Source organism: Corythoichthys intestinalis, chromosome 8, assembly GCF_030265065.1.
Source record: "Corythoichthys intestinalis isolate RoL2023-P3 chromosome 8, ASM3026506v1, whole genome shotgun sequence".
Lineage (NCBI taxonomy): Eukaryota > Metazoa > Chordata > Actinopteri > Syngnathiformes > Syngnathidae > Corythoichthys > Corythoichthys intestinalis.
Genome location: NC_080402.1, coordinates 22963341 through 22981615, shown reverse-complemented (window position 1 = coordinate 22981615; position 18275 = coordinate 22963341). Strand labels below are relative to the sequence as shown.

The window sequence follows — 18275 nt, the reverse complement described above, 5'->3', positions numbered from 1 at the left end:
GGCTAGCTTTGCACTTGGCACTTAGGCTATATTCCATGAAGCGGGTCGAGCATAATTGGTCGTGCAGCCACCTTTGCATGGTATAGTTGTTGCAAATGTTGCACTGAGCTGACTGGTCTTTTTTTTTTTTTTTTTTTGTAAAGTTAAGCCAAACTTTTGAGCGAAGCCCCACCGTGTGCAAGGTTGTAATCAAGTTGCAATGCACAAACACGCGCTTCTTGGGGCTTCTTCTTCGTGGTTTTCGGCAGCATTTTTTTCTGCTCGGCGGTCAGGGCATCGAAACATGGAATCAAAACTTCAAAATTCGAACGGGTCCGGGAGACCCGGAGTGTTAGAACCGGGTCCCATTGATGCTCAATGCTCGATGCCCAACCCTTGTTATTAGATTATTACTGAAAAAAAAAAAACACTATTAGTAATGCCGTTATACTCTTAACGCCGTTATTAACAACACTGATTGGATGGTCCTTTGTAGTTGCAGTGCTTCATGGATTTATTTAATTTTTCAACCTCGCCCGTCAAAGTAAGTGGCCCGATTCGAACACCTGATTGAGCGAATACAGTAGGCTGCTAAAGTTAGGTGCTATTATGGTTATGTCATGCTGGTTTCACAATCAACAGCTATTTGACTAATACAGTGCTTCTCAATTATTTTCTGTTATGCGCCGCCCTACCCCACCAGGAAAACGTAAATGTTTCACCCAGGTCTCTGCCGCAACTGTAAATAGTATTATTCGTCTAGAAAATTAGTATTATAAGTAAACCTTATAAGTAAACCTAAAAGTCAGTTAAAAACATTAAATAAAATACTCAAGTCCCCATTCTGTATCTGAAGCTTTAAACTACATTCAATTAATTTAATGATGTGAATCAACCGTTAAAGTTGATAAAATTGCTCCCGTTGTTCCATAATTTCCCTTCTGTCTACTTACAACATGTCAAAGTTTTAAAACTGTTTCATTATTTAAAGATAGATTCAAGTCAAGATTTTGCTGATTTAGGAGTGTTTCAGATAAAAAGTTAGTTAGGTTCGCTACAGCAGAATCTTCTAGTGAAGTGTACTGCTTTAAGATGGCGGCTGTTTACAACACGGCAACTACTAAACGGCAAGCCTGTTGTTTTGCATCTAGTTCTTTTTATATCTTCTAACACCGCAGTCGTCTGTCATTTAGCATCTAGTTCTGCATATATGTGATATCTACTATAGCCGTATGTGGCCGTATGTTTGTAGAAACTAGCAACTGGCCGTTGTTTGAACCAGCTGTCGGCCGCAGTCAGGTATTTTTGTTTTTTTTATCTAGCCGCATGAGTTGAACATGATATTTGCTCTCGGTCCATTCCTCATTGCGTCCTAAAGACTGCGCTGACTGTGTTTTAGTTCTGCTTTACCTGGTATAATTCAATAATCGGAATTTGGATGTTTGTGAATTGTTCTCGAGTCTTCCACGGCCGAATCGCGAATAATCTAAGAATCGGAAATTTCGCACGTCTCTTGTTATGGTGTGCTGGGAATCGGACCCCAAAGCAGACAAGGTTTATCTTCAGGGGCGGGTCGAGGGTCGTTGTAGCACACGTGCACGTCGTGTGGTCGCTGGCAGGCGTAGACGTGATATCAGGCAACGGTACAGGTCAGGTAGCAGGCACGGGGAATCCAGGGACGGAACAAAGGTCAGATTAGCTGGATGTATATACGTAGAGAATACCTGATTGCTGGACGTGACTGACGGGAATGCCGAAAGAGTTGGTCTGGCGACGAGCGGCAACGACGATCAGGCTTTTTTAGGCAGCTGATGTTAATGGCTGGCACCTGTCGCCGCTTCCCCCCGTCTGGTCTCCAGCCTGCAATCAAGGAGCCCTAACAGTACACCCCCCCCCCCCCCCCCACGGGCGCCACCAGGCGTCCGAGATTGGCACGCGTATCAGGGACTTGCACAACACCTGCCTAGCCCATAGCCCTCCCAGTCGACGAAATACTGCAACCCACGGCCACGGCGGCGAACGTCCAAGGGGGAGTCGAAACTGGGGGGGACAAGGGGCATGACGAGACTGGCTTGATCTGGCAAACATGGAAGGTGGGGTGGACACGGAGAGACTTTGGGAGTTTGAGGCGGACGGAGCAAGGATTCACCACCTTCTCTATTTCATAGGGGCCAACGAACCTTGGAGCCAGTTTCCTGGAGTCAGCCCGTAGTGGTAGGTGCTTTGAGGAGAGCCATACCCTCTGACCCATAGAGTAGACCGGTGCTGGCGCATGGCGGCGATTGGACTGGGCCTGGGAACTTTGAGAAGAGCGGATAAGTGCAGCGCGTGTTCTTTTTCAAATGTTGGTGCACCGGCTGATGTGCCTTTGCACTGAGGGTACCGCAATGTCCTGCTCCTGGGAAGGGAACAAAGGGGGCTGATAGCCCAGTGAGCACAGGAAGGGGGACAGGCCTGAGGAGGCATTCGGCAAGGTGTTATGGGCATATTCGACCCAGGGAAGATGGTCACTCCAGGAGCTGGGACAGGACTGTGCGACACAGCGGAGGGCCGCTTCCAGCTGCTGGTTCGTGCGTTCACACTGGCCATTGGTTTGAGGATGGTAACCTGAGGAGAGACTCATACCAACGTCCAGAGCTGCGCAGAAGGCCTTCCATACCTGAGAGGTGAATTGTGGACCCCTTTCTGACACAATATCGGCCAGAATGCCGTGCAGGCGGAAAATGTGCTGAACCAGTAACTCTCCGGTCTCCTTCGCTGATGGGAGTTTTTGAAGCGGGATGAAGTGGGCCCCCTTGGAAAATCTGTCAACCACAGTGAGTATTATGGTGTTACCTTTGGAAGGGGGGAGACCGGAGACAAAGTCCAGGGCGATATGAGACCACGGGCGGCTAGGGATGGGAAGAGGGCGAAGCAAACCAGAGCTGGGTTTGGTGGAGGTCTTGCTGCGGGCGCAGACGTGGCAAGCCGTGACAAAAGCCCGAGTGTCCTCCAGCATGGTGGCCCACCAGAACCGCTGACGCAGAACAGCCAGGGTCCTGCAGATACCCAGGTGGCAGAACAGGCGGGACGAGTGGGCCCACTCTAGCACCTGTTGCCGGACTGAGGCGAGAACAAACAAGGTAATCTGAGGTCCCTCTCAGGGGACAGGGTGCTCATCAAGGGCCTCCTTGACCTTGGACTCTATCTCCCACTCCACTGAGGCGAGAAAACAGGTGGAAGGGACTATGGGAGCCGGTTCCTCTTTAGTTTTGCTGGGCAGGAACTGGCGGGACAGGGCATCAGGCTTGATATTGCGTGACCCTGCGATGTAGGAAAATGAGAAATTAAAGCGTTCCAAAAACATGGCCCACCTGGCTTGGCGTGGATTGAGTCTCTTGGCGGATTTGAGGTACTCTAAGTTCTTGTGGTCTATCAGAACTATGAATGGCTGGCGAGCTCCCTCCAGCAGGTGTCGCCACTCCTCCAGGGCAAGCTTAACAGCCAGCAATTCACGGTCACCAATGCCATAGTTTTGCTCAGCGGAGGAGAGCCTGCGGGAGCAAAACGCACAGGGGTGCACCTTGCCATCGCTGGTCTGGCTTTAGGACAAGACTGCTCCCAAGCCCACTTCAGAGGCGTCCACCTCCACGATGAACTGCAGGGTAAGGTCAGGATGCGCCAGCACGGGGGCTTAAGTAAAGCGTCGCTTAAGGTCCTCAAAGGCGGTGTTGACAGTGTCGGACCAGCGGAAAGGCAAGGCAGTTGACGTCAGGGCCGTGAGTGGGGTGGCGACCCGACTGTAATTTCTAATGAACCGCCGGTAAAAATGAGCAAACCCTAGGAAACGTTGTAGTTGTTTCCGATCGGTGGGGCGAGACCACTCCACCACCGCGGTTACCTTGCTGGGGTCCATACGGAGTTCTCCACCAGCAATGACGTAGCCAAGGAACGAGACCTCTGGAACGTGGAACTCACACTTTTCCGCTTTAACGAACAGCCGGTTCTCTAAGAGCCTCTGGAGGACCTGGCGCACATGCTGCTGATGCTCTGTGGGGTTGGAGGAGAAAATCAACATATCATCAAGATAAACAAACACAAACCTATTGATCATGTCCCCCAGCACGTCATTGACCAAGTTCTGGAACACTGCGGGGGCATTGGCAAGTCCAAAAGGCATGACGAGATACTCGTAATGACCATGGGGCGTGTTGAATGCAGTTTTCCACTCGTCTCCCTCCCTGATGCGGACCAGGTGATAAGTGCTGCGCAGGTCTAGCTTTGTGAACACATGCGCACCATGGAGGGGGGTGAATGCAGAGTCCATCAGGGGAAGCGGGTACGTGTTCTTGATTGTAATTTTGTTGAGGCCCTGGAAATCAATGATGGGCCTCAACGTGCCATCCTTCTTTCCCACAAAGAAGAGGCCGACGGGGGAGGAGGACGGACGGATTATACCACTGGCCAAGGACTCCGTGATGTAAGACTGCAGCGCCTCCCTCTCAGGCTCAGAGATCTTATAAATACGCCCCATCGGCAGGACAGCGCCAGGAAGCAGGTCTATGGCACAGTCATAAGGGCGGTGGGGGGGCAGGGCCCCTGCGCGGTCCTTGCTGAAGACCAGCCCCACGTCATGGTAGCACACTGTGACTGACGAAAGGTCGGCCTGGACTGGATCCTGAACAGGATAGGTCGGAGCTAGGGCAGACCGTAAACAATTATTGTGGCAGTGGAAACTCCATGAGGTGAGCTTGGGGTGGGTCCAATCCACCACCGGGTTGTGAGTCTTTAGCCAGGGTAGGCCTAAGACCAACGGCGTGCGAGGGCAGTCAATGACAAATGGGCTAATCATTTCTTGGTGATTACCCGAAAGGAGAAGGTGAACTGGGTCGGTCTGTCCATTGAGTGCGATGGTTCTTAATGGAGCGGGCAACGGGCGTGTTCCGACGCCCAGCTGTTTCACCAGCCTGCGATCGATAAAACTTTCATCAGCTCCACAATCAATAAAAGCCTTCAAACTGCAGGACTGGTCTTTCCAAGAAAGAGTGGCTGGGAGCTGGAGCCGGGCTGCAGGATTGTTAGACGCCTGACTCAGCAGTATTTCCTCATCTACTGGAGAACCTGCCCCTCCTCCCAGACGTACCGGACAATGGCGGAGGAAATGCCCCGCCTGGCCACAGTAGATGCATAGCTGGGCAGTGAGCCGCCGAGTGCGTTCTTCCTCAGTAAGCCTGGCTCGCCCTAGCTGCATTGGCTCCGGATTCTCAGCAGAGGGCAGTGTGGAGGCGCCAGCAGGTCGAGGAACCCTCATAGGAGGGGCCAGACTTGAGGCAGCAGAGCGGTGAAACGCGGAAGAGGGCAGCTCGCAGCGTTGTCGTCGTCTCTCGCAAAGTCGATTATCAATCAGAATCGAACGATTAATGAGCTGATCGAGAATTCCTGGATCGTCCCTGGAAGCCAGCTCATCTTTGAGGGATTCGCTGAGAGCGTTGTTGAAGACCTCTTGAAGCGTGGCATCATTGAAATGGCTCTCCGCCGCAAGCGTGCGGAACTCCTCGGAGAACTCTGCGACGCTGCGTTCCCCCTGACGGATGGCCATTATGCGTTTGGTGGCTTCCTTACCACGGACCGGGTGATCGAAAACTTTGCGCATCCCCACTGTGAAATTGGCATACGAGGCGCATGCCGCTGAGGCCTTCTCGTACAGGGCTGCCGCCCAGCCCAGGACTCTCCCACGAAGGCACCCGATCAGGTAAGCGATCTTGGCCCGCTCGCTACTGTATGTATGCGGCTGTTGATCGAACACGAGACCGCACTGCACTAAAAAGGCACGACAAGAGCCCAAGTCGCCATCGTAGGGAGCAGGGCGGGGCACGCGTGGCGTCGGCGGGGGGGAGACGAAGCCTTGGCGGGGTGACGATGTCGGTTGCTCGGGGAGTGGACTAAATTGCGTCTGGATAGACTGAATAGCCAGAGAGATCTCTCCTACCTTTTGGAAAAGGTACTCGAGGGCTTGCACGTGACCATCGAGGGCGGGGGACGACGGGGAAGCGGAACTCGGATCCATGTCCGCGGGGTCCACGTGGCCAGACCAAACTGTTATGGTGCGCTGGGAATCGGACCCCAAAGCAGACAAGGTTTATCTTCAGGGGCGGGTCGAGGGTCGTTGTACCACACGTGCACGTCTTGTGGTCGCTGGCAGGCGTAGACGTGATATCAGGCAATGGTACAGGTCAGGTAGCAGGCACGGGGAATCCTGGGATGGAACAAAGGTCAGATTGGCCGGTTGTATATACGTAGAGAATACCTGATTGCTGGACGTGACTGACGGGAATGCCGAAAGAGTTGGTCTGGCGACGAGCGGCAACGACAATCAGGCTTTTGTAGGCAGCTGATGTTAATGGCTGGCACCTGTCGCCGCTTCCCCCCGTCTGGTCTCCAGCCTGCAATCAAGGAGCCCTAACACCTCTCGGTTACTAACATCCCACTTTCTTGTCTTTGTAGATGCTCACCATCTTTTACAGCCACCTGATACACATCAGCACCAAGTCCAAGCCTGTCAATTCCAGTACCTTCCCACACACAAACTGCGAGTGAAAAAAGAAGTACAGTGAGTGTGAGTACCCACACACACACATACATACGTACATACGTTGCTTAATCCGGGGTCGGGTTGCTGTGGCAGCAGCTTTAGCAGGGAAGCCCAAACTTCCCTCTCCTCAGCCACTTCAACCAGCTCCTCCGGCTGGATCCCAAGGCGTTCCCAGGCCAGCCGAGAGACATGGTCTTTCCAGCGTGTCCTGGGTTGTCCCTGGGGCCTCCCGCCGGTGGGACATGCCCGGAACACCTCTCCAGGGAGGCGTCCAGGAGGCATCTGAACCAGATGCCCAAGCGACCTCAACTGGCTCCTCTCAACGCGGAGGAGTAGCGGCTCAACACCGAGTTTCTCCCAGATGACCGAGCTTCTCACTCTATCTCTAAGGGTGAGCCCGGACAACCTGCGGAGGAAACTCATTTTGGCCGCTTGTATCCGGGATCTTGTTCTTTCGGTCTCGACCCATAGCTCGTGACCATAGGTGGGTGTAGGAACGTAGATCGACTGGTAAATCGATAAATCAGCCCTCTTCACCACTATGGACCGGTCCGCCTGTATGGTTCACTCCCGCCTACCCTCACTCGTGAACAAGTCCAACCACCTCAGTGACTTCGACTCCAGAGATATGAGAGCCCAGCTCGGAGTCGCCAGACTCTTCTTCCTCAAAGGAAGGCGTGTCGGTGGAATTGAGGAGGTCTTCAAGGTCGAGGTCAGCAGTACCCCAGCTCCACTATACACAGTGTTAATGGTGCACTGCTTTTCTCTCCTCAGGCGCCAGATGGTGGACCAGAATTTCCTCTAAGCCATCAGGAAGTCGTTTTCCATGGCCTCGCCAAACTCCTCCCATGTCCGAGTTTTTGGCTCGGCGACTGCCAAAGCTGCAGTCTGCTTGGCCAACCGGTACCTGTCAGCTGCCTCTGGAGTCCCACAGGCCAAAAATTCCTGGTAGGCCTCCTTCTTCAGCTTGACAGCATCCCTTACCGCTGATATCTACCAGCGGGTTCAGGTATTGCCGCCACGACAGGCACCAACCACCTTACGGCCACAGCTTTGATCGGACACCTCTACAATGGAATTGTGGAACATGGCTTACTCGGACTCAATGTCCCCCACCTCCCCCGGGACAAGGGAGAAGTTCTGCCGGAGGTGGGTGTTGAAGCTCTTTCTGACATGGGATTCCGCCAGACGTTCCCAGCAGACCCTCACAATACGTTTGGGCCTGCCAGGTCTGGCCAGCATCTTCCCCTGCCATCTGTGCCAGCACACCACTAGGTGGTGGTCAGTTTACAGCTCCGCCCCTCTCTTCACCTGAGTGTCCAAAACATGCGGCCGCAAGTCCAATGACATGAGTACAATGTCGATCATCGAACTGCGACCTAGGGTTTCCTGGTGCCTGTAACATATTTATGTCACACTGATGTTGCCATAGTGTGCATTCCCTGTGGGTTTGGTATTACAGTATAAAAGGTATCTCTGTGATGTGTCGGGGGCACATATGCTGAGAAGCACGCTGAATAAACAAGTGTTGTTCCATTCAAGTTTCGGCCTGACATGTACTTAGATTAAGGAAGTACGTACATAACAAAAAGTGGCGACGAGGACGTCTGGAACTACAACAGCTCGGCTGTGCTGTTTTTGGAGTTTGCTGTGGGTCGCGGTGCTCCAGGGGACAGACGGCGCTGACCTCTGCTTCTGCGTTGTGACTTCGTGGGGAGGAGGACGAGCGGACCTCAACCAAGCTTATCTGCAGATGCACGTGGACAGAGAATCATGAGAGTGGGTGACAATTACAAGCACAAGGGACTTTTCAGATATTGCAGATTACCTTTGGGCATCGCATCTGCTCCTGCTCTGTTTCAACGGGCTATGGATCACATTTTGAGTGGATTGCCAGGAGTACAATGTTACTTGGATGTCATTCTCTGCACCGGCGCAAACGACGAGGAGCATCTTCGCAACCTGGTTGCTGTCTTAAAATGCCTAAGGCAGTATGGTCTTTGAGTGCGCAAGGAAAAATGTGAATTTTTGAGACCGTCAGTGGAGTATCTAGGGCATGTGATAGACCAAGAAGGGCTACACAAGGCTTCATCAGAGACAAAGGCAATTGTGGATACACCTGCCCCAAAAAGTTTGAGTCAGCTTAAATCTTTTTTTAGGTCAACTGAACTATTATGGACGGTTTATTCCCAATTTGGCATTGCGTCTTAAACCATTGCATGAGCTGTTGTACAAATATGTAAAATGGAAATGGACGAATGAGTGTAACAAAGCTTTTCGAAATGCGTAAAACGCACTGATTACATCTGAGGTTCTCACTCATTTCAGCCGTTCATATTCAATACAGCTGCCGTGCGATGCTTCACCTAATGGTGTGGGTGCTGTCATCTCCCATGTGTTCCCGAACAGAGATGAAAGACCAATTGCTTTCGCATCGAGAACCCCTAACAAAGCAGAGTCAAACTATGCTCAACTGGAACGAGAATCATTGAGCATTATTTTTGGTGTGAGGAAGTTCCACCAATATTTGTATGGAAGGAAGTTTACTCTTAATGGATCACAGACCACTGACAACGATTGTGGGACCTCATGCAGGAATCCCTTCGCTGGCTGCTGCACGTCTTCAGAGGTGGGCTTTGTTGTTATCAGCTCACTCATACATCAAATATCGTAAATCTGATTTGCATTGCAATGCTGATGGACTTTCGAGGTTGCCGAAATGTTGAACATGCACCAATTTCAGCTTCGCAAGTGAAACGTGCAACTCTGAACGACCCCGAACTGTCAGGCGTCATGGACATGGTAATTAAAGGCCAAACCAAGTGTGAGAACACCGCTCTCAAACCTGTTTTGGATAGAAGGTGGGAACTTTCGGTTCAATCGGGTTGTTTGCTGTGGGGGAGGCAAGTGATTGTGCAGCACTCACTGCGTGCTAAAATGCTTGCGCAATTGCATGCAGATCACAGTGGTATTGTTAAAATGAAATGGCGAGAAGCTATTTTTGGTGGCCAGGATTAGAAACAGGTAGAAGAGACGGTTCAAATTGTTTATCTTGCCAGAAGATTCGCAACAATCCACCTGCAGCCCCACTTCATCCTTGGGATTTTCCTTAGGACTCTGGCACCGCAATCATATTGAATTTGCGTGGCAGTTCCTTGGCGTTCTCCTGCCTTCTCCTGCCTCCGCCTTCTCCTCTCCTCTCTGGCTGGGCATCCGCCCTGCGCTCCGTCGCGGGTCACTGGCTGGGTGCTGGTGTACCAGCGGGGTGTCGCCTGCACCGGTGGGGGACCCTGCCTTGCCTAGGGCTTGGTGGGCCGCTGGGGGTTTCGTGGCGTGCTGTGCCGGTTGGGGGGCTGCGGCTGTGGCTCGTGGCCCGGGTGGGCAGGCAGGGGTGGGGGTAGGCGTGGGGTTGGTAGTGCGTCCCCTCCTGCCATCCCTGAAGGCCAGTTGATGGATGCGGGGGTGGCCCGGGGGACCACCATGGATCCCCGGGGGGGGGGGGGACGATGGCTCCTTTGCTGGGCTGCGGGAGGAAGGATGGGCTGCGCTTGACCCCCCAACCCCGCCCTCCCTCCCCGGGCTGGCTGGGTGGGGGCCGTGGCCCTGGGTTGGCGCCTGCGCGGCTTCTCCGCCCGTCTGCGTGGCTGTCGCGCGCCTGGTGGGGCTCGCGTGCTGCTGGATGTGGTAGGGCATGCTCGGGTTGGGGGTCCTGGTGCAGGGATTGGGGATGGGGCGGCGTAGGGTTGGTCGCCAACGGGCTTACGCTCATAAGAGATTCACACGATTACTGGGTTCTAGATCACAGAACTGATTTGTGTACACTCTACCCCTTCCAATCACTTAGCTTATAGACTTATAGACACCCCCACCCCCGTCCCCCTCTTTCACTGGCCAATAGGCCCCCACATGGTGTAAACCGGAAATACATCTCACTGACGATGGCACCAGCATATTAGTAATTAGTCTAGATTTTCAATGTATTTCTTGTTGTTGTTTGTGTATGTTTCTTTTCTTTCTTCTCTTGTGTTTCTTTTCTTCTGTCCCCCCATAATCCCTTCCTGTTCGCTGCTTTGTCATAATAAAAAGGTATTTTGAATGATCACAATGGGAGTATGTCAGACTCTCAATGTGAAACATTAAAACTGTTCAGACTATCCGGGCACTTAAAGTGCTTGTGACACGAAAAAGCATGTTTATTTCATAATACACGCGGTATTTTATGCTCCTGAATGATATGGACCGCTTGGATGTGTGTGGAAGCGATCGCTATATTTATTTAGTTTTTTGAATCCCGCGCCAGGAAAATGAGTGACTTCCGGCTTCGGTCTCGCATTGAGGAGGAGGGCGCTGTGACGTGTACGGTAGAAGACGTCCTCTTCACGCTACAGTGTACTGTTGTGTATGAGGACGAAGGATTCAGCTGATTTTGCGGATTAATACTTTTATTTTTTGCATCACGCCAGCCAAACGGCTGCAGAAAAATCATTCTGTATGCGGGAGAGGCGTATGCGCCTTTTGGGAGTTTCAAAAGGTTCCCATTCACCGTGGATATTTACTGTGGGACCATTGGACTTACAAGGAAGTGAGTAAACATCTTGTTTTGTATTATGTCAAATACGAATACAGTGATTACAAAGTAAACACTATAAAATTCCTTTAAATAAAGGACTACTTACGTTTGATCATTGATAGGCATGTAAAAAGCTATCCTCACGCTCATTAGCAGTTAGCTGTTAGCACGTTAGCTACACAACAATTCCAGCCACCCTCCTCCAGGGAACGAACTGTAAATTGCTCTCCGCCGGGCGGTTTGCCGATCCGCAAAGAAACTCGACAACCGGGTCGTCATGTCAAATAATCCAGGCTAGTTATGTGTGATTTTCCACTTCGAAGACTTTGAAACATCCCTCGGTTCGGGTTAGCATGTCGGCTAGCTGTCACTCCTTCTGGTCTGTTTACATTCTCCGAAGCCGGGGAAGGGAAATGACATATGTCCGATTTAGGTGTCATAAAATATCGTTCGGCAGGTGTGACAGTAAAGGTAAAGTCGACTGTTTTGACCATTATGGAGTAATTTTGCCATGTCGTCTTGAATAAATGGATTTTTATTATTTTATATTCCATTTAGCACAAGTTATTTGTCATGACCATGCCATTTATTTAGCAATTGTGGAAAGTACTTGGATAAAAAGAATATCCTGTAAAAATATTGAAGTAAAGAGACAGAAACAATGACATTTTGCCGCTCTCTTCGTCACGTTTTCCTCATTGTGAATAGTTCCCCCTCGACGGGCTGACTGGTCCTTCTCAAGCCATTTATATAGCTATTGGGGAAAATACTTGGATAAAAAGAATATCCTGTAAAAATATTGGGAGTAGAGAGACTGAAACAATGACATTTTGCAGCTCTCTTCGTCTCGTTTTCCTCGTTCTGAACAATTCCCCCTCAATGGGCTGAATAGTAAAACCGATGAGCCTAGTCTACCGCTGACGTCATCCACCTGTTGGGGACGCTAAAGCCCTATAATTGTAGGCGTGGCTAACCGGCAGATTAAAAGACTAATTTCTCGTCATCTGCGCTTTGCTAAATTGTTGTATATGGTCGAATCGTCTCAAAATATGATTCTAATTCACATAATAATGCCATTTAAGACTTTTTTTCTGGTGTCGTATGCTCTTTAAACTTCCATTCTCTGTGTCAAACAGCTGAACAGGACAGGTTTAAAATAAATAAATAAATAAAAATAAAAAATTTAATTTGCGGGACTTTTCGAAAATCGAATGTTGCTGGTTGCTATTGATGCCCATAGTAAGTGGCCAGAGGTAGCCATCATGAAATCAATCACATCGGAAAAGACAATCAAGTTAGGAGAGATGTTTAGCCGTCTTGGAGCCCATGTGCAACTTGTGTCAGATAAGGGGCCGTATTTGTGTCAAAAGAAATGGTTGAATTCCTGCAAGCCAATGGGGTTCAACACATCAAGTCGGCTCCCTATCACCCGGCAACCAACTGCTTGGCAAATAAGATTGTGCAGACCCTCAAACATGCTCTTAAAGACTCAAAGGGCAAAGCACAGTCAGTGTGTCAGTGGGAGTCAGTGAGGAGAATGTGAAGGTGATGATGAGTGAGCAGTAACAGTACCCCCTCCTCCGAGGGGCGCCTCTTGGCGGCCGACCAGGGGCATCAGGGTTGGCTTCGTAAAATTCTCGAAGGAGAGAGGGACACATGAGCCACTTCGAGATCCAGCAATGTTCCTCTGGGCCGTAACCCTCCCAGTCCGCCAGGTACTGAAAACCCTGACCACGGCGACGGACCTTCAGTAGACACCGGACTTTCCATTGGGGATGCCCGTCAACCGAGGCGGCGGGGGAGCCGGGGCAGCGGGCATGAGAGGGCACAAAGAGACAGGCTTGATCTTGGAGACATGGAACTCCCGATGCACATGCTTCATGGCGACAGAGCTTACTGTTATGGTGGCTAGACGATGTGACCCAAAAGCACAGCAAAGAAGTCAGAAATCCATTTCCACCTTTAACCATGCATGGTGAGGTGGAGCTCTGGCGTCGAATGATCTGCAGACCGGACTCTTATAGTAGCAGGTGGTTGATTGTGCAGTGGAGGAAGGTGTGGTGATTGGTAACAGGTGACAGGTGTGCAGAGGAGAGTCAGTAAGGAGAACGTGAAGGTGATGATGAGTGAGCCGTAAAAACGTACTGGCATTGACCTGCTGAAACCACCAACACTGAGAGACATTGTTCAAATGGACCAACGAAAACAAGTCAAGTACAGAGACCTGCATTCCAAGAACCGAGTTTTTGCACCTGGTGACTCTGTTATGGCCCGGAGTTATAAGAGTAAGGAAAAGTGGTGCTCTGCCACCATCATTGCTCAAGCTGGGCCTGTGTTTTACGCAGTTCAGACAGCTGATGGTGTTTGGCGTCGCCATGTGGATCAATTGTTGGGAACACTACTCCAGAAATGTCTACTTATTGGGATTTTACCAGTGTAATTCTACCGAAATGTCTGGCTTACCAGATGTGTCAAAACCAAACAATTCTGCTGTATTGTGTCTAATTCAAACCAAATGGAATCTGAAACGGTATCAGGACCTGTCCCACAAGTGGAAAATCTGAAGTGACTGTTGAACGTCATTATTCCTCTGCACATGACAGGCGACCGCCTGCTAGATTGGATTTATACGTAATAAGTAAGAAGGGAAAAGTAGGAAGTTCTTTTGTGTTTATTTATGGGACATGTGATGTAAGGGGAGAGGAGATGTAACATATTTATGTCACACTGCTTTTGCCATATAGTGCACCTTCTGTGGGTGTGGTATTACAGTATAAAAGGAATCTCTGTGATGTGTCGGGGGCACATATGCTGAGAAACACGCTGAATAAAGAAGTGTTGTTCCATTCAAGTTTCGGCCTGACATGTACTTAGATTAAGGAAGTACATAACAGTGCCAAGTACACATATGGACATGATGGAACAATGTGTTTGTTATGGACAATCCGTGAAGAGCACAGAAGTCCATTAACAGAACACCGCTCAGGTTCTGATCGGTGGTGTGGTGGAGGGGTGCGTTCCTCCCAATCATGCCCTTCCAAGTCTCATTGTCATTGCCCATGTGAGCGTTGGAAGTCCCCCAGCAGAACGAGGGAGTCCCCAGAGGGAGTGCTCTCCAGCACACCCTCGAAAGGGTGGGTACTCTGAGCTGCACAAACAACAGTCAGGACCTGTTCCCAAACCCGAAAGCGGAGGGAGGCTACCCTCTCGTCTACTGGGGTAAACCCCAGCATACAGGTACCAAACCGCAGGGCAATAAGTATGCCCACACCTGCTCAGCGCCTCTCACCCCGGGAAATCCATAGTGGAAGAGAGTTCAACTCCTTTCGAGAGGATTGGTACCAGAACCCAAACTGTGTGTGGATGCAAGTCCGACTATGTCTAGTCAGAACTTCTCTGCCCCACATACCAGCTTGGGCTCCTTCCCCCACCAGAGAGGTGACATTCCTTGTCCCAAGAGTCAGCTTCTGTAGCCGGTACGCACCAGACCCCTTTGGCCTTCCCACAGGTGGTGAGCCCATGGGAAGGCAGACCCACGTTGCCTTTTCGGGCTGCTCCCAGCTGGGCCCCATGGGAACAGGCCCGGAGGGGAGGGGGGACCCCGGTAACCTGTGTCCCGGCAAGGGAGACCTGAGTCCATTAATATTATTCATCATAAGGGGTTATTTTGAGCCATGCTTTGTCTGGCCCCTCACCTAGGACCTGTTTACCATGGGTGACCCTGCCAGGGGCTTAAAGCCCCAGACAACATAGCTCCTAGGATCATTGGGAAACCCCTCCGCCACGATAAGGTGATGACTCAAGGAGGGGGGTGTTTAAATATTTGTGGTGAAAATAGCTATTGTTGCAGGGGGGCACCACCAAATATGTTGCCTTGCTCCGGCCATGATGAACTTTCTTTCCGCTTCTTTGCTTGCTCGTGATTGGCTGTGCATACTTTTACGCGATAACTATTGGCTGTTCTTCCCCCGAGCCAGACTGTTAGCATTGTTAGGATTTTGGCTAGGATATGGTAGGACTTTTTTATGAAACATTGGGATTGTTAGGATTCGGGTAGAATTGTTATGACTTGGTTAGTAAAATTCCTTAAAGTCCAGATTGTTGCCGTTTACAAAAATAGTGACATTGAAGTTATAATCACTGTGTTGTTCATTACTTTTTTACATCAACTTCTATTTTCAAGATGAACGGGATCAAACTAACTCTGTGTCAGGGCATCAAACCCAAATCCCGGTATTCCATGAATCATGTGAGGATTTTTTGGGGGCTAAATTTGGAGATTTTGCATACCATTCATGTACTGTAAATATCATAGTACCATATATTTTTTAAATGGTAAAGAGGCTTACATTGGTATAGTGCTTGTAGAAAAGCAGAAAAATCAAGTAATTTGTGACTGTAAATTGAGGTTTCAAGTTTGAATTTCAGAATTCATGTCCGAATTCAAGGAACTCTAAGCACTTTGTCACATTCCTCATTCACATATTGATGTCACAGCATCAAGAGCTTGGTTGTTTCGCCCCCATTTAATATACAAATAACGAATGTTTATGAGTGCAATGGACAGAATGAGGTGAAAGATGAAAGGATCTATTAAATGAAGCGGACCAGAGTGTGTGAAAGTGATCTTGGGCTCAATTCCTGTTGCTTATACCTGGACGAGCTCAAAACGCAGGGCTGTCGTCGGGGTACTTATTCCAAACATAAACGCTATTCATTATGATGAAGTCTAACATAAAGCCTTTATGTTTTTAATAGCCTAAAGGCTATATTGATTACCATAGAGACTAAAAAGTTCCACTCCAATCTCGCTTTTGTTTTCCAGTTCAATGCATTTAGATTATTGACAATAAAGCCTCGTCATTGGCACATTGCATTGAAGCCTAACATATTGTTATTAATGACAGTAAGTGATAATCCAGTGAGGAAAATGATCTAAAAAGGGAGATGTATTTTTCATTTACAGGAAATGCTAGAAAACAGACCAAAATATCACTTATATTATATGAAAAAAAAAAAAAAAAACGTTGTTGGCAGGATTCGAACCTGCGCAGGGAGACCCATATTTTGAAAAAAGTGAGTAAATAACGTTGTCGGCAGGATTCGAACCTGCGCGGGGAGACCCCAATGGATTTCTAGTCCATCGCCTTAACCACTCGGCCACGACAACTTGCGGCACCTACTGGTGTGGAGGTGTAAAAGTTTTTATTAAATTCTGCGTGTCGTCTCAATACCATCGGGCTCGCTTAAATGGAGGACAAATTTTTAATCATACAACACTGTGGTCAGGTTATATGAAAACTTGGGAATTTAATTTCATTTTTTATTTAATTTCCTTGTTTCAAAGACCGGCTAACTTTATGACGACTTGCTCAGGTAACTACTAGACGCTTGTCTCGCTCGCCTTGACCACAAACGGCGCCATAACAGTAATAAATAAACAACGACTGAATTCACTGCCCGAGCAAATCACCACTTACCACAATTAAACAGCTCTAGTAAAGCAATGCAAGCGGAAAACGTTTGCATGTGTACCTCGTTTAGTTAACTAGCATGGAATTAGCGTTTGTTGTAGAATAGTGAGTCACGTGACTCAACATCATTGGCGCTTCGTGACGGATGTCAAGGTAACTAAAATTTCAAAAGACAGCGCTTCCTTTGAAAAGACGCCTCAAATGTAATTTTATTGAAAAACATCACAGCCTAAGAGTTTATGCACTGATGAATCAAATTTAATTCTGGTTTATGTACGAATATTGTGGTGTAAACAGCATTATGTGGCTGCGTACAATCGTGTAACTATGTTGCTGGGTTTTATTTTGACAATCACTTCCGGTAAACTGCCTGGGAAGTACAGGTCGCTTTACGCAGGTTTGAGGCCTTCTGTGTTTTCAACGGAGAGAGAGCCAAGAAGAAAAATGGCGTCGGTTGGCTACCCAGAGCGGGACACCGGCCATTCTCATTAAGCCTTCCGCCCCTAAATTGATACCGTGAGCTGGTGGGAACTTCTCGGGAACTTTCGCATGAGCCGTTTGTGTCCGCTTTCTTAGTTTTTCTTCGTTGCGCGTGGCGTCTCGCGGCTCCGAGATTGAAGCGGAACAGAAGGGGCGCTCTCCTACAATGAGGGGGAGAAGAGGAAGGCCGCCCAAACTGGCAGCAGGGATGCGGGAAGGCTCACCCGTGCCAGCCCGTGGCTCTCGGAGTGGAAGGAGCCGAGGGATGCGGGGACGAGGACGGGGCAGAGGACGGGGTCGTGGACGCGGCTTAACCGACGGCGGTTGTGTCACCGGCTCCGCCGAGCTGGATACGGAAATATCAGGCCCGGACAACTTTAATTTGTCCCGGGGCCGCAAGAAAGTTGGAGCCGCCACCTCGGAGGCGAGCGCGGCATCGCGGGGCAGAGGAGGCAGAGGGAGAAGCAGGGGGTCGAGAGGCGGCCGCGGCAGTAGAGGCGGAGTGAGGCGGCCTCCGATGAAGGTGGTTTACGACGACAACAGCGACGAGGAGGACGACAATTTAAGCTACCGATCGGAGGAAGACGAACTCCTCAACGACAACCCCTCTTCGGATCTGGAAGAAGAAGAAGAAGAGGCCTTGGAAAACGACTCGGACTATTTGGAGGAACCACCAGATGAAGATGAGGATGATGGCAGCTACTGCACCGAGAGTAGTACCAGGAGCCAAAGCTCGACCGGGAGCACCCCAGGTACGCGTCCTTTTGCAAATGCACAGCGTGGGGAATGACCTCTCCAAAAATGCATTTTATCTTTATATACGAAGAAAGGTGCATTGTTCAAAATGGAGTTTGCACGGAGAAACGGGCCTTTGTTTACCGTGTGCCCTGCTGGCCGACGCTCTGCAAAGAAATGCTCCACGCTTCAGCCAACTCGCATGGTTTCAGCACTTTTGTCCGATCAGCACACTGTTCCTGTCAGGGAACCGTTTTCATCCCCAAAAGAGTTTATTTTTCACCCAGAATTTGTAGCGTGCAAATACTACACTGAAGTTAAATATTGTACTTTTCATTCATTGCAATAATGTACTTCTGAAACTCCTCACCCGGTCATCGTTCTATAAACACCCCCAAAAGTTTTTTTCTACTTCAAAAGAGTGATTCTGTCCTTTTAAGCTGAAATGCATGCTTCACATGTGGCT

General features: G+C 49.7%; 1 protein-coding gene and 1 non-coding gene across 5 annotated transcripts in view; one reads left to right on the top strand and one right to left on the bottom strand.

Annotated features, from left to right (window-relative positions):
• The window catches only part of LOC130920228 (nucleosome-remodeling factor subunit BPTF-like), a 100451-nt gene that overhangs the window by 10472 nt on the left and 71704 nt on the right, over positions 1-18275 (top strand). For 3 of the 4 annotated variants that reach the window (XM_057843274.1, XM_057843272.1, XM_057843273.1), the window contains exon 1: positions 17002-17826. The exons of the other annotated variant lie outside the window; for it this stretch is intronic. In XM_057843274.1, coding sequence (XP_057699257.1) covers positions 17241-17826 — 586 coding nt within the window. In that variant the 5' untranslated portion in view covers positions 17002-17240. Of the gene's footprint in view, positions 1-17001; positions 17827-18275 lie in introns of those variants that run through there. 4 annotated transcript variants of the gene reach the window in all.
• On the bottom strand, positions 16209-16290 carry trnas-aga (transfer RNA serine (anticodon AGA)). Its single transcript has one exon. It is a non-coding gene; the product is annotated as a tRNA-Ser (tRNA).